The sequence below is a fragment of the Mesoplodon densirostris genome, chromosome 6 (genome assembly GCF_025265405.1).
Source record: "Mesoplodon densirostris isolate mMesDen1 chromosome 6, mMesDen1 primary haplotype, whole genome shotgun sequence".
NCBI classification, from domain to species: Eukaryota; Metazoa; Chordata; class Mammalia; order Artiodactyla; family Ziphiidae; genus Mesoplodon; species Mesoplodon densirostris.
In genome coordinates this window covers 77,820,135-77,835,973 of record NC_082666.1, presented here as the reverse complement: position 1 = coordinate 77,835,973, position 15,839 = coordinate 77,820,135, and the positions used below count along the sequence as shown (strand labels likewise).

The 15,839-nt window shown below is 37.1% G+C and overlaps 1 protein-coding gene across 1 annotated transcript in view; it reads left to right on the top strand.

Moving 5' to 3' along the window:
* The window catches only part of PTAR1 (protein prenyltransferase alpha subunit repeat containing 1), a 43,161-nt gene extending 27,541 nt beyond the window's left edge, over positions 1–15,620 (top strand). Inside the window, exons 4-7 of the mRNA XM_060102272.1 lie at positions 1,224–1,328; positions 3,407–3,620; positions 8,542–8,846; positions 11,215–15,620. Coding sequence (XP_059958255.1) covers positions 1,224–1,328; positions 3,407–3,620; positions 8,542–8,846; positions 11,215–11,557 — 967 coding nt within the window. The 3' untranslated portion in view covers positions 11,558–15,620. The remainder of the gene's footprint in view (positions 1–1,223; positions 1,329–3,406; positions 3,621–8,541; positions 8,847–11,214) is intronic.
* Positions 15,621–15,839: the final 219 nt, after the last annotated feature.

Genomic DNA, 15,839 nt, shown 5'->3' with positions numbered 1-15,839 from the left:
TAGAAATAGTACATTGCTGTTGGAAAGAAAATGTATTGTGGTATTTAGGAACTAAATCCATCTAAGTAGTTGAGACATATGAGCTGGGCTCTGGTTTTGTTGAGATTACCATCTCTAAAATAAATGAATGGTCAGCCCTACCACAGAAAAGACATTTTAAAGTTAATAAAAACTAGCAAGTGACCTAATTTTATTATAAAACAGTGGATAAATTGAAAAATATGAGTGTAATCAGCAATATCAGAGCTTATTATTAAAAACTTATCTGAGAAATTCAATCTAAAATTAGAGTAACCTGAGAAATAGGTGTAACTCTCTTGTGTGACAGTTTATAATTGCACTGAAGCTTTGAACAGTTTTAAAACAACAACAAACAGCTCGTATTCCTTTTACTTCTGTTTATATTTCAAAAAGGAATGGTCTAGTGTATCAAGAGCCATCCAAGTATTTCACCTGGTAATATGTCTTTTGGAAACTTATCCTAAGTAGTAGTACAAACAAAAGAAGTTATAAGCACAAAGATTGTTTCAGAATTCTTTTAGAATAGCAAAAACTTGGAAGCAACCTAAAATGTCTAATTATAGGGGGAAAGGTCATTAAATTACAGGATAGCTACTGAATGAAAACTATTTGACCATTTCATTTTAAAGATTATATAGAACTGTGGAGTAATTCTTAAGATATAAGAGCAGAATATAAAATTATATTTTAAAATACATATGCATATGAGGAAAGGTAGAAGGGAAAATTCAAAAATAATAATAGTAATTTTGTTAGGGTAGTTATTGAATGAACGATTTTTTTCCTACATCTCAGTCCAGTGTGTTTGTTGCTGTATGTGTGTTTTTTGGTAACAGACTAGACCATATCAAGTCCTACTTAGGAAGCTACAATTCTTGACTTGTATTGGATTTGCCCTACAGATACTGATGTCAGGCCTTGTAAGTTTTGGAAATGATACAAGCCAGAAAACCCCTTTGCCTTCTACCAAATAGATAACTAAAGTTCCACTGTTGATTTAAGAGCTTCTGTTTCTGTTTTTAAATTTGTTATTTCAAGATTATGAGAATACATTCTTGATTACTGTGTGACATTTATGAGAGTTTTATGTTTTCTTTTTTTTATTCTTGGAAATTTGCTTCACGATGAGGTTATATTAGTAGTCATGCAGTAAGTTTCTGTAGAAAGGCAAAGTAATGGTTCTTTTTATTTTTCTTTTACAGAAAAGAGCTGATCCTCTCTGGCACTTTAAATCCAATTAAGGACTTACATCTGGGAAAACTGGCCTTAACTAAGTTTCCAAAGAGTCCAGAAACATGGATTCACAGGTTTGGTTAATTTACACCATAGGATTCTTACTTAGAATTTAGAATGGCTGGAGAAAAAAACAAACAAACAAACACAGAATGTGAAGCAGGTCACACAGTGATTCAGAGTATGAATTCTAAAGTCAAATTATATCTACATTTAAGTCTAGATGCCATCACTTTATATTCATGTGATCTTCAGAAATTGTTTAACCTCTTCAAGCTTTGGTTTTATCATTTGTAAAGTGGGAATAATAATTATACCTATCTCAGAGTTAATGGTTGAGTTTACATCAGATAATGCATGTAAACACTACCACAGTGCCTGCCATATATGAAGTACTCAGTAAATTTTAGCTATTATTATTAACTAAAGCAATCATGGAAATTGCGTTTAGATATTCAACAGTAATGAGCAACTTGAGTTTTATTAAACTTGGATTTAATTCATTCAAGTGTGTTCCTGGTAAAGATGGTGGTGGTGATGGTTATGATTGTTAAAATTAACCAAATAAGGGCAACTGAGGTGAATGGTGTGTGGGCTGAACTAAAGTTGCTAAGACCATAAATGCAAAGAATATTTTTAGGTAAAGGCCTGAAACAGATATCCAAAGTGCATGTAAGAACTCTTTTCAAAATCCTGGCTATCTGGAAGCATCTTACTCTTGGATCCCATGTAACTACTCTCTTTTGACTAAAATGAGATGGTCTAGGCTTACTGGTTGGGGTCAGTGAGGAGAATCTCTGAAGAAATCTGTTCTTAGTTTCTTAAGCCCCTTATAACTTTTCTTACATCCTGAGTATTTTTAGGATCTTAAAGTCAGTTTAAGGTATCTTAACTGTAATCTTGCCTTTGGCTAGCCTTGCACAGCAGCTACTTCCAAATGACATAGTTCGCTGTGTTTTCTCCCTACTAGAAATAGGGATAGCAGACTACAGAGAGGTATATGATTGTGTGCATAGAGGTTAGGAAAGGGGTGGTGGCAGGGGAAGGGAGTTATTAAATATGCAGCCATCAATTTATTGGCTTATTATTTTATAAAGCAAGTTTTGGTTGTTAAAAATAACTTCTATTATTTGAAAATGACAAAATGAGTTTTCTTACTCAATTTTCTGTACCCTGGGTTGGAAATTTTTAGTCTAAAATTTTTAGTCTAAAAAGAATGCTTTCTTATGAGAAAATATTTGTAAAACCTGAAGACATTAAGTGGTTAGAGACACTTTTTTAGTGCTTTTCATTTAAATGTATGCTAGTGAAGATCTTAAATAGACAAGGGGAAAATCTGTGGATAAAGACATTTTAAAACCTCCTTGATGGTTTAACTAATCATATTGTATTTGTTTCCTTCCAGATTCTATGCTATAATATAGAAATTTTGCTTCATGAAAGCTTAATACAGCTTCTTGTTTGCAACCAAACAAATACACGTAGGACGAGGCATGCACATATAATGAAAAGTGAACCGGGACTTCCGTGGTATCCCAGTGGTTAAGACTTCTCCTTCCAATGCAGGGGGTGTGGGTTCAATCCCTGGTCAGGGAACTAAGATCCCACATGCTTCACCGGCCAAAAAACCAAAACATAAAACAGAAGTAATATTGTAACAAATCCAATAAAGACTTCAAAAATGGTCCCCATCAAAAAAAAACTTAAAAAAATAAAAATAAAAGTGAACTGTGCTCCTCTTGAGTATTTACCAACCATTAATTAATATCACCCCCTCCCACACACACAGTACCACCACACACACACACACACACACCCGTTGCCTTTACATTTCCTGGCCAAATGAAGTTTTGAAGTTGTCATTTTGGAACTGATGACATTCTCTTTTTGACAAATGTTAAGATTTCAGAAAGCTTTTTGTTTAATCTTTGTCCTTTATTCCCCACCACCACCCATATCCGTGCTGCTCAAATTAATTATGTCTTTAAAAACAAAAACTAAAGAACAATCCCCCCACAAAAAAAAGTTTGAAAACTGGGCATTATTTTGCATTGTCTATGAATGGAAATTAAATTGAGAATAAAAACTCTGGTGGTTTTCCTCTGTGGTTTATTTTATTTCCTCATTTCTTTCCCACATGTTACCTTAACAGGCGATGGGTGCTACAACAGCTAATTCAGGAAACCTCCTTGCCTTCCTTTGTGAACAAAGGAAACTTGGGAATAATTCCTGCAGAAAGGACACAGCAACTAATACGAGAGGAGATGGAGGTCTGTGGTGAAGCAGCAGGGAGATACCCAAGCAACTATAATGCCTGGTCCCATCGCATCTGGGTTTTACAGCACCTGGCCAAGCTAGATGTCAAGGTAGGGCTATTATTCTATGTCCCTAGGCATACTCCCTGCCTGCCATTTAAATCTTCTGGTAGTATATAGTAGTTCCTTCTCAGAGGAGCTTTAAAAGAGAGAAGTAGAGGAACTAATGACCCAGTAGGCTGGAGAGGATTGTAAGAGCTGATACCTCCCGAGAAACCCTGGTATTTTTTTTTTTAAAGTTTGCATTCCTCACCAGCATGGTTTTGACACTCTTAAGGCTAGTCCATTGGTAGAACAAAGCAGGTTTAAGCAGTAAGGAAGACTGAGCATAACTCATTTTGCCCTGAAACAGGAAGAGATTATTAAACCTTATAGAACTGAAATTGTTCTTTCTTGGTAGTCTTTTGTTTTGTGACTTAAAAGTGCTAAATCAGCTGGCTGCCTTTTCACAATCTCCTCTGCTGGAGAGGGAACAGAAGATCTCACCCAGGTGTTCCCAAACTTGGCTGAGTCTGTAAATTACCTGAGAATTCCTATGTCCCACCCCAGGCCTACTGAATTGAAATGAAGGTAGGATTTAGAGATCAGTATTTTTCACAGGCTCAGGGGGTTATTTGGATGCAGAGCCAGGTTGAGAACTGTCACAGCCTAATCCTTTTAGTTTAGAAATGAGAAGATGGAAGCTTCTGTAGAATTTTAATGGCTTGGACTTAGCCACGGTTGTATCATTTATTATTCATCAGAATGAGAGCCAGGTATCCTTGTGCCCCTTCTTACATACTACAGCTTCTCTATTTTTTCTTCACTTCTTGTGGTATCAGTGCCTTAAGAATCTAGGGTACTCTTCTAAAAGCTTCCCAGGATTGAGACAATTTAAAGGGGTCAGAATGTCTCATGTGGTGCTTTCAGATTAATGGCGAAGCATTCTCTAATTTTTACTCACCACCCCCTTCCTACGTCTCCCTTCAGGTCCCCTCTCCCCTCTCTGTGTCCTAGCCAGAGATTGCTCCAGGATAAATAGGAGAGCTTTCACTTCTGAGGGATTTTAAGCCAACAGTTCTGGAAGAGAAGCCCTTCCCTCCAGTTTACATGGCTTTGCATTTCAGGAGGTGAGGCTACCTAATGGAGTGGAAAGAGAAAAGACAGAATCACATTAACCTGAGTTCACATTCTGGCCCTATTAGCTGTGTGTGTAAAGTAAGGCTTTAATGTTTTCCTCTGTAAGATAGGGGCTCTACTGCCTGTCTCAGTGGATTACTGTGAGAATTACTTGGGGTAATGTGTATAAAGTACTGGGCACCTAATAGAGGCTCACTAAATTTTAGTTCCTTTCTCTGCTACCCATAGATAGAAAACTTAGATGAAACTTGCCTACCAATTTGCTAGGTCAACTCAGTGCAATTCATTCATGAACAAGTAGTGAAACCCTATCATTCCCAGACACTGTTGCATACACTGGGTGAGGCATAAAGACAAAAAGCTTGCTCTCAACAAATTGAAAAATCTAGTTGAAGAAACACATACCGACAGTTACAAAGCAGTGTGACACTTGCAGGAACTCAGGGAATCCCCGGGTACAGTGGGATCACAGAAATGGCTCCTCATCCAGACTGGGCTCATTGGAAACAGCTGCCAGAGGGAGGGATACTACACTGGGGGGGTGTCTGGAGGAATGAATTCAAGTTATCTGGTGGGTTGTGAGGGATATGGAGTGCTTTAAAACCAGTCATCTCCGCTCCACAGCTTGGTATCCTGTGGGAGGTGGAAAGAGGTAAGGGGAGGGTTGAGGATAAAGGAAGGCAGAGTCCAGGTAAGCTGAGAGGTCTCTGGAAACTTTCCTGCCTTTATGTGAACCTTTTAAAGTCACATTCCCATAAATCAGAAACATGAAGCCAAGGTGAAATTCCTGGTTCCTTGAGACCATCCATTGTTGAAGATGACAACTCGTTAGTAACGTGTTGACTTATCTGCCCTGGTCCACTGCTAGCCTCACATGTTGTCAGTCTGCCCTCCTCTGCCCTTGGGGGGACTTGGCACTCTTCCTGTCACCACTGCCACTGTCTCTCACTCTCAGTGAAGAGTGCTGAATTTACAAAATCCCCTTTCTGTTCTTGTAAGCCATTGGGCCCAGCTAGGAGATCAGGTACTATGCTTTGCCTGTTAGAGGAAGTAATCGCAAAAGTACCAGTTGTCTAGAGCAGCTTAAAAATACATATGAACTGAATGGCATTTTTTTACTTAGAAAACTGAAAATAATTTTTTAAAGTGCTGATATTCAGCATTGATGAGGGTATAAAAACAAGCATTGTAGAAATTGGTATAATCTTACCAAAGGGCAATATGGCAGCATTTACCAGACGTTACCCCCCAAAATGTGTGTTATCTCTAATCTAGCAGTTCTGCTTCTAGGAATTCATCCTAAAGAAAAAATGGGAGATGCAGTATGATATAGTGATTAAAGGCTCCACTCAGTGGTCATACAGACGTAATTTGAATCTTGACTCTCCCACCAATTTGCCATGTGGCCTTAAGAACGTTTCTTAGCCTCTCTAAGCTTCAGTTTCCTCATCTGTAAATTGGGGATGATGATAATTCCTACCTCATCGAGTGATGTAAATTAAGTGGGAGAATCTACATAACGTGGCTATCACAAGTGCTCATACTAATTGATCAACAAACACTGGCTGTTATATTAAATATGGGAGTTTGGTATATAAAAATACCATTTATAATAGTGAAAAACTGGAAACAGTCTAATCCTCTAGTAACAAGGGATTGGTTACATTACAGTCCATCACAAAGTGGAATATTTTATTGCTACTAGAAATTATATTCTAGAAGATTATTTAAAGAAAAATGTTCATTATAGGTTAAGGATATAAAACTAAATAAGAGATGGGCCTACTACAATTTTTTTTATATGTTATTAGCATTGAATGATATTTAATGTGTTTAGAACAGTACCTGGTGTATTGCAAGTGCTCAACAGATATTTATACACACAAACACAGTGCTGTTACAGATATATTTTCTTATATTTTCTATAAGCATGCGTTTTCTAGTCAGAAAAAAAGAAAGATTAGAGAATAAAGAATGTTTACCAGTGCTAGGGAGTGGAATTATGAGAAGTTTTAATTTTCTATTTTTTGTTCCCTGTGATGTTTGTGTGTTTCAGTGGACATATACTGAAGTAAAATTTTAAAATAGTCTAATTTTTGAGGGTGGGGTGGAAGGAAACAGTCACAGTTGAACAGAGTTCATTACTACTAGCCAATTGAAAGCTGATACCGTGTGTCACCTGAAAAAGCACATAGGGTCATTTCTCCAAAAAAGATATACAAATGACCAAGAAAGACATGAAAAGATGTTCAACATCATTAACCACTGGGGAAATGCCAATCAAAACAACAGTGAGATACCATTTCACACACTAGGATGACTAAAATAAAAAAGACAATAGCAAGTGTTGACAAGGATGTAGAGAAATTGGGACCCTTATACATTGGTGGTAGGAATGTGAAACGGTGCAGCCACTGGGGAAAAGTTTGGCATTTCCTCAAAAAATTAAACATAGAAACACCATGTATGACCCTACAATTCCACTGCTAGGTATATATCCAAAAATATCGAAAGCATGTGTTCATACCAAAGCGTGTATGAGAATGTTCATAGCAGCATTTCTCATAAAAGCCAAAAAAAGAGTAATACCCCAAATGTCCAGTACCTGAGGAATAGAAAAACAAAATATGGTACATCCATACAGTGGTCTGTTATTCAGCCATAAAAAATGAATGAAGTTCTGATAAATACTATAATATGGTGAACCTTGAAAACATTTTGCTGATTGAAAGTAGTATTCCATTTATATGACATATTCAGAATAAGCAAAGCAGATTAGTGGGTGCCAGAGGATAGGGGGAATGGGGAATTAGAGGACTCCTAATAGGAATAGGGGTTGTTTTGGAGATGATGAAAATGTTTTGAAATTATAATCATCAGAGGTAGGCAAATCAAAACCACCTCACTCCTCTCAGAGTGGCTGTCATCAAAAAGTTTATCATCAAAAATAACAAATGTCGGCAAGGATGTAGGAAAAAGGGAACCCTATTACACTGTTGGTGGGGATGTAAATTGGTGCAGACACTACGGAAAACAGTATGGAGGTTCCTCAAGTAACTAAAAATAGAACTACCATATGATCCAGCAATCCCACTCTTATTTTTTCATAAATGCTGCTTTTCTTTTTATCATTCCATTTGAAATTCTTTAGTTTATAGATTTAAAGAATTCACTGCTGAATTTTGTCTTACCTACTTAAAAAAGCCATTTATCATTGATGTTAAGTAAGTTTGAGACAGATAGTGAAAGTCATGAGCACTTGAAAATTCCTGTTATTCTTGCACCATGTTTTTGTAGTAAGCCCTTAGAATTAAGTAATGAACAAAACAGACATGGTCTCTGCCCTGATGACACAGTGAAGAAGAAATAATTACATTGAGTCTATTGTTGAACAAATAGTAAGTTAGGTATAATACAGGTTCATTAAATGCAAAAGAAAGTTTCCATCAAAGTGATCTCTGAACTTATATTTTCCCTTCAATATAAGCATTACTTGAAAATGAACACCCAAATGTCTATCATTATTTTAGAACCTGGCTTTTCTATGTGTGTGCCAATCAGAATGTGATCAAGGTCTAGGGAAAGGTCCTTAAATTCTGCGGCAGTAAAAAAAAAAAAAAAAAAAAAAAATCAATTACTTATAAAAGAAAGGGAAAATTAGAATTTACTGAGCTTCCACTAAGTGCAAGCTTCCACTAAATGACAAAACTGTGTTGGACATTATATACAAAATATTGGTAGGAATGGCGTTGTCAAAACAAGAAATGAATCAAAAGAGAAATCCAAAGCATTAATGGAGAAAGTAAAACCTTTGGCAATTCCTCATTTCACTTCCCTTTTTTCTTCCTACAAGATTCTTCTTGATGAACTATCTTCTACTAAACACTGGGCATCTATGCATGTTTCAGACCACAGTGGATTTCACTACCGCCAGTTTTTATTAAAGTCTTTGGTTAGCCAAACTGTGGCAGATGGTTCTGTATTGGAGCAAAATACCTTGAGAAGTGAGCCAGCTATAGTTCTTCCAAAAGATGAAGAAGCAGTGGCTTCAGCAGAGGAATCAAGGATAAATCTTCCCCATCTTCTAGAAGAAGAAGTTGAATTCAGCACTGATCTTATTGATTCCTACCCAGGACATGAAACCCTTTGGTGTCATAGGTAAGAGAAGGGAAGATCTATTTCCTGCATAAAACTGTGTGTGTCCTTATGAGAGGTACAGAAGGTCTTACATCTGACTCGTGCCTACTTGGGTAAATATGGTAATCTGATTGTGGAACTTTGCCTGAGTGCTTCAGAGGAGTTTGTGTTACCATATACTCCTCCTCATGGTCATGATCAATATGAAGTTCCTCATGCAGATCTTTGCCAACGGCTCAAGATGGTGGCGTTCATCCTTGACTGCGCCACAGAATAAGGTGTGTTACTTTCAAACTAAAGAAAGTTTCTGGACTCCCTCCTTGGAGATCCTAATACTTAGCATATCTGGGATGGAATGCTGCCATCTGTTTTTTAAAATATAAAGAAAAAACCCTAACAGGTAAATTTGATGCACAGTCAGGGCTGAGACCATTGATTAGACCCTGAGAATAGTTAGGCATTTTTATTGTTCTTCCCAACCATGATGGCCTGCAGATTAATTTACCTTAAGTATAATCTCTTGACACTTTTTGCTTTTTTAAAGTAAAATGGACTTTGGGAGTGAATCAGGATTATTAGGAAGGAGTGAAAGATGGTTAGCAACCTCATAACTTGAGTTTTAAGAACCTTTGACTGTACTTTTCATGTTGAAATGAAATCCAGGTTTGGGAACCCCCAATTGATTTATTTTGGATTATCATTTAATTGGAGGCATCTCTGGCATTGTATCTACAGATTTTACTTCAAGTTACAGGATTCTGTTTGTAGACAAAAGAGTTGCCTGTGTTAGGCAGGAGGTAGGCATTTTAAATACTTGTGTATTTTTTAAGTTAAATGTGATTTGTTCCCTTTTTCCAGTCTAAATATATTTGGAAGATATATTAGAAGATGGAAGACATTCCTCCTCTTTGGCATCTTCATAAATACAGAATTTTCTTTTTCCCTTCAAAACAAAACATTTTTATTCCACATTTTTAGGAGAGAAGATAGATCTTGACTTGCATGTTTTGCTGTTAACAGATTTTTTTATTGCTGGTTTATATTTAGACACATTAATAGCAAGACTCAAAGAATATTAAAAATTATATTTGTGTTTGAGAGAGAGCTAGATCATTAGAACAGAAACTTTGTTTATATAAAGATTAATTGGAGTTTGGAGTGGGGAGAAGAGACAGTTGGGATGACCTGTATATTACAGGAATGAATAATATTTTCTACTGATTCAGTGCCCTTAAGCAGCTTATCAGCCCTTTTAAGATTTGTCCTCGGGCCTCCCTGGTGGCGCAGTGGTTGAGAGTCCGCCTGCCGATGCAGGGGATGCGGGTTCGTGCCCCGGTCTGGGAGGATCCCATACGCCGCGGAGCGGCTGGGCCCGTGAGCCATGGCCGCTGGGCCTGCGCGTCCAGAGCCTGTGCTCCGCGACGGGAGAGGCCACAGCAGTGAGAGGCCCACATAACGCAAAAAGGAAAAAAAAAAAAAAAAAAAGATTTGTCCTCTGTAAAATGGGTATTATATGCTCCTTTGTCTGCTCCCAAATAAGCTGGGAAAATGAATAGAATTCTCTTTTAAGGGCTTAGAGTTGTTAATATGAATGATGAAGTATAACAACCTAGAAACTACCTAAGGTAGTTTACCTTATTTCATACAGAGATGTGCACCCCTTTGAGTCACAATTTTTGGAAATTAGGCACATGGATCTTCATTTTTAACAAATAACTCCAGATGATTCTAAGGGCAGGAGAACTCTCCTTAGAGGAAGAACAGGAACTGTGTCTTTTAACATACTTTTCTTAGAGCCCAGCACATCCCCTACTGCATGTCGGTGTTTAATAAGACTATAGTGCTGGATTTAGGGGAGAATTCAGAGGGTTTCTAAGATAATAAGTCCAACCACAGCAGTTCTGTTCTTATTAAAGAAAGTATTGGATAGAGGCCATACACTAAGCCTCTAGAGGAGCTATTTAATTCTTGTTTCTGAAAATCACTTGTCTTTTAGGATATCAATGAGGTTAATTTTTGGTTTTGTTTTATATTTTAATTTATAGCAGAGATTGAGCTAAGACCCATTTCTAGTTTCATATTATAGTAACAAGGTGTCATAACTCCAAGTGATTGTCATCGTCTCAGTCAATTTTTTTTAAACACATTCGGGGTAGTATTCTTTCTCACAAACCAGTAATCTGGGTTTGTGAGACTCTGTCCAAATACCCAGAGACAACATCTTAACTATTCTTCCTCCTTCCCCCAGATAGCTCTGGGTTACGAAGGGGTCACTGAACTGAGTACTGTATGTTTTAAAATTATCGACTTTTTTGTTTTTTCTGAAAAGCTTGACTTTGTGATGTGATTTTTCTTTTTCTATTCTCTTCCTTCCCCTCCTCTTTCACAGGCGGCATGTTTTCTACCTTCAGCATCACTTAAATGGTAGGTTTCCTCACAGCGTGGTCCAGTTGTCACCTGCAGACAGCCCAGGGGGGACTTTGAGTGACTTGCACCTCATCCCAGCAGGACCGCATACATCTCAGGCAATGGAGGTGGATGGACTCAGTGACTCTAGCAAGCAAGGCTATTCCCAGGAAACCAAACGCCTGAAGCGGACCCCTGCTCCAGACTCCCTGGGTGTGGAAATGGAGCACAGGTTCATCGATCAAGTATTGTCCACCTGCCGGAATGTGGAGCAGGCCAGGTTTGCCAATGCATACAGGAAATGGCTGGTTACATTGAGTCAATGAAAGAGGTGGATTAGTCCTGCAAGGTTCCCCTTTTAGTGCAATATTGCTTTCCTTTCTTATTTACATAGTTGCATGAACTGTTTGCTATTATTGTCTAACTATATGTGCTTCATCTTTAGGTTAAAAGTCCATAGTAAATCTTTCATTTTATTTATTTTGTTAAGAACTGGCATTCCTTTGGGGATAAAATAATTGTGTAGTTCCTTCCTGCTGAACAGTGAGTCTTAATTTTTTTCTTTTAAACTTCTCATCCTTTATATTCCTATACTTGAGGCTTTTCTCATTTGGTTCTCCAGATTGGTTCACACACACCTCAACCCACCTCAGTGTGGTTGTTGCATAGGCTAGTTTTTTTTTTTTTAATTAAAAATTTATGTTGTAGTTTAGCTTAAGAACAATACAAATTCAAAATTACTTGATCTAATTGTTGTTTTGAGAATCAAATGGCCAGATGGATGGATGTGTGAAAATACACACCATTTCTCTTTCTCTAGTATGTTCTACTCAAGTCATAGACCAACATAACCAAAGTCAGAAGTATTGGAATTTATATGAACTACATGCTTCCAATATAGTCCATTTTAAAAATGGTTATTTTTTAAAAAACTAATTTTAAGAGTTTATGTAATTGTAGTGGAAAATTATTTTTACTACTAGCTTTGATAGGTTGTTTTTACCTCAATTAAAATCAATTTAAAAAAAACCTAGAATGCTGTTTTTAGTTATTACTACTTACTTTCCTCCAAATTCACCATGAAAAATGGGAGGCTTATGCATAGAAATGTGTCCATTAAAAATCTTCCTTTTTAAAATTTAAGTTATTAAGGATACACTGGATAAACTATAAAGTTTTTGTGAAGTGATTATTAAAAGTTTACTGGCAAAAGCCAGGGGGGATGAATAGTTTTGAAGGTTAGTTCTTCAGTCTTTATTTTAAAAAATAAAACAATTTAAAAACTTTGATACTAAATTTATCAGGGACAAGGTACCAAAGTATCCACCTTTTAGCTGTATCTTATCTTTTCAGTAATAAGGGCTGGGTTTTTCAGGTAGGTGAGGCAGGTGTGGGGAAAGTGCCAGGTAATGTCTAATGTCTTAATATGAAAGAATGCTTTGCATTTCTTCTTTCCACACACCTTCCTCTTTATTTTCCCATTCCATTTTTTTGTCATCTCCACTTTTGTATGTTTTTCCTTATCTGTTGTATTTCATGGACGTGTACTAAACATAATCTCCTCTCTGTTTCCAGTTAATTCCATACCCCATTAAACACCTGCACACATACACACACACACACACAAAATATGAATATGAACTGCCCCTCTAAAAGTTCCCCTAATGATGGAAGTTGTCTACTATCCTGTGTGTGTTTGAAATGTAATAGTGGCAGAAACAAGTGTGACCACTATGCTTTGCCTGTTTTCCTCTTTATATGCTAGGTCACCTGTAGGGTGAGAAGACAGATGTAGGGAAAAGCAGACCTCTCCTATACCACTGTTATGGAGACTCTGGACTTGAGTGAGGAGCATTCCTTTAAGGGAAAAGAATAGGTCCTTTACTTGTACATCATGATTTTGTTGAGTGGCAAACTGTCGAGTGAGACTTAACACCAAAAAAATTGTCTAGACTGGTCCTTGTAGACAGAAGCTGCCTGCCCTTCTCTCTTAGGGCAAAAATTACCCTTTTTTAGCTTTTTTATAGTATTTAGGTGAGAAAATGATTGGCATTATGAGCATAATTCTATGATCCTTTGTGTACAAAGCATATTTTGATTCAAATACCTCAAGGTCTACCTAGACCTCTATGGATAAAACTATTAATTTATGATTTTTAGCACCTGTGGGGCTTGGGAGGCAGACTACACACAGATGACATGGAAGATTCAGCACATTCCACTAATATATGTTGCCAAATTCTGGCCTCACTCAGTATTACCATTCTTCCAAGCATCATTTTAAGTATCCCAAGTAGTAGGGCTTCTTATGCTTTGATGTGAGAGTGTCGAGACATGAATACAGACAATCCTCTGTGAAACATCAGCTAAATTTGATAATGCTCCACATCTTTTTATACCTTCCACAGAGTCTCTTGCCCTTCTTTGATGTTAACTGCCTTCATGTGTTTTAAGTCTCTTAACCCACCCTTACATGAAGCCATGCAGTCCTTTAATATATCTTGGTCTCCTGTCTTCCTAATAGCTTTAAGTAGGGAGTAAAAATACAAATATCCAAAGGATACTGTTTATATCTGACTTTTGTGTGCTGCTTTATTTCTAAAATTTGCAGTTTTCAAGTGTTCATTCACTGAAAAACCTAGTATTGCCCTGGATGGTTGTATTTTTTCCCTAAATGGTTGACATCTAAACTCACTAGCTGTAGCATGATATTATCTCTTGGACTGAATGAGCTCATGCAGTGGAAAGGATGTGTCCATTTTTAGGGACTCATTAGTCTTCACTTATTTTTCTATAAATATGTCATTGTTAAAGGAAAAGATGATTTAGATTGACACAAATGTCATCCATCTTTCACTGGAAGAATTGTAGGCCATCCTGTGGATCAAGAATACTACTGACAAGCAAAAAAGCAATAAGATCTGTAAATATCTCTACCACTACCCCTCCCCAACCTGACTTTTTTTTTTTTTTAAGTGTACCTATTTTGGTAACATGGTGTTCCCAGATTCTGTGTGCCTTGCACATTGTAAGGACTCATTAAATATTTATTAAATTTATGCATGATTAACTGAAGATGAGAAAGATCGATCATGAGTGATGCATAGAGTGAGTTATGATTGAGAAATTGATGGAATAGAGCAATGGATTGTGAATGAATGATGTACTCTGCCTTCATGATACTTAGGGGGAGCTATTGCATATAAAATAAGTTAATTTAGATTTTCTTCCTTCATTAAACTACTTTGTTTATGCTTGTTAAATCCCAGCCAAGAAATGCAGCTGTATAATATCAATTAACTGTACTATAATATATATTAAAAATTCATAGAAAAATGAAGAACATTTGCAAGAACACGACTTTCTATTCACTTATGATGTTGGAGGACAGATCTTGCCAATAGAGCCATAGCCACTCTTGGAGTATCTGAGGAAACTGATTTCAAAGACGTGTTGATCTGTATCCGTGCATGAGTAGTCATTTTAGACTCAAAACCCTTTCTTTTCTAGGTTTTAGCATTTTATTACCTCTTTGAAAACTCTGGGCCCAGACTTTTGAGTCATATCTCTTATTCCTATCATACAATTCTAATTTAAATTAAAGGCTTCGTTATTTATCGGATTAAATATACAGGAGGTCACTCAAAGCCACTTAAGTCTTCAGATAAGGGCTTATGTAACACAAGATGTGCAAACAAAAGTTCTTTGATTTTTATGTGGCATTTTATAGGAAAGCATATATGGTGGTAGGCTGTGTCATTTAGATATATTCAGGTCATGTGAATTCATGCTTGTTTAGACATACATACATGTGTGTAAAAACTTTTAATATTTTTGAGAACAAATTGTCAGCCTAGTATTTTCCTCTTAATAGCACAAGATGGTATCTGACATGAGGGCTAAATATAATTTAGGAATGCAACTACCACTTGCTATGCAGCAATCTAATTTCTACCTTAGTTCCCCTGTATTAGAGAAGATGCTAAATATTTAGTTTATCAAAGGAAGTAAGAAAACACTTTTGTTTTTGCAAAAAGCTTTTGTGAGCTTAGTTATTTTGTTACTATAAAATTACATTTTAAAACTTTAAAATATCTAAAGTATGCTAGAAAATTTGAGCAGCATTGTAACAACTGAACTTTTTGTCTTCTAAGTAAATTTCTCAAATAGAACTGTGCAAACCCTAGCACTTTATGTGCTGCCGCCTCCCTGTACTTGAGTATACTCTGTATTGTGCTCCTTTTTATTAGAGAAGTTCATGGAGGCACAGGAAAGCATAGGCAAATTCAGTGTTATAAAGGAAGTGAGCAGGAAAAATCAACCCTGAGAATTCTCCTTACCATCACAGTGTCTTTTTTTTTTTTTTTTTTGCTGTACGCGGGCCTCTCACTGCTGTGGCCTCTCCCGTTGCGGAGCACAGGCTCCGGACACACAGGCTCCGCGGCCATGGCTCGCGGGCCCAGCCGCTCCGCGGCATGTGGGATCTTCCGGGATCGGGGCACGAACCCGTGTCCCCTGCATCGGCAGGCGGACTCTCAACCACTGCGCCACCAGGGAAGCCCCATCACAGTGTCTTTTAAAAAATAACTGTATATTACTGTGTTCATT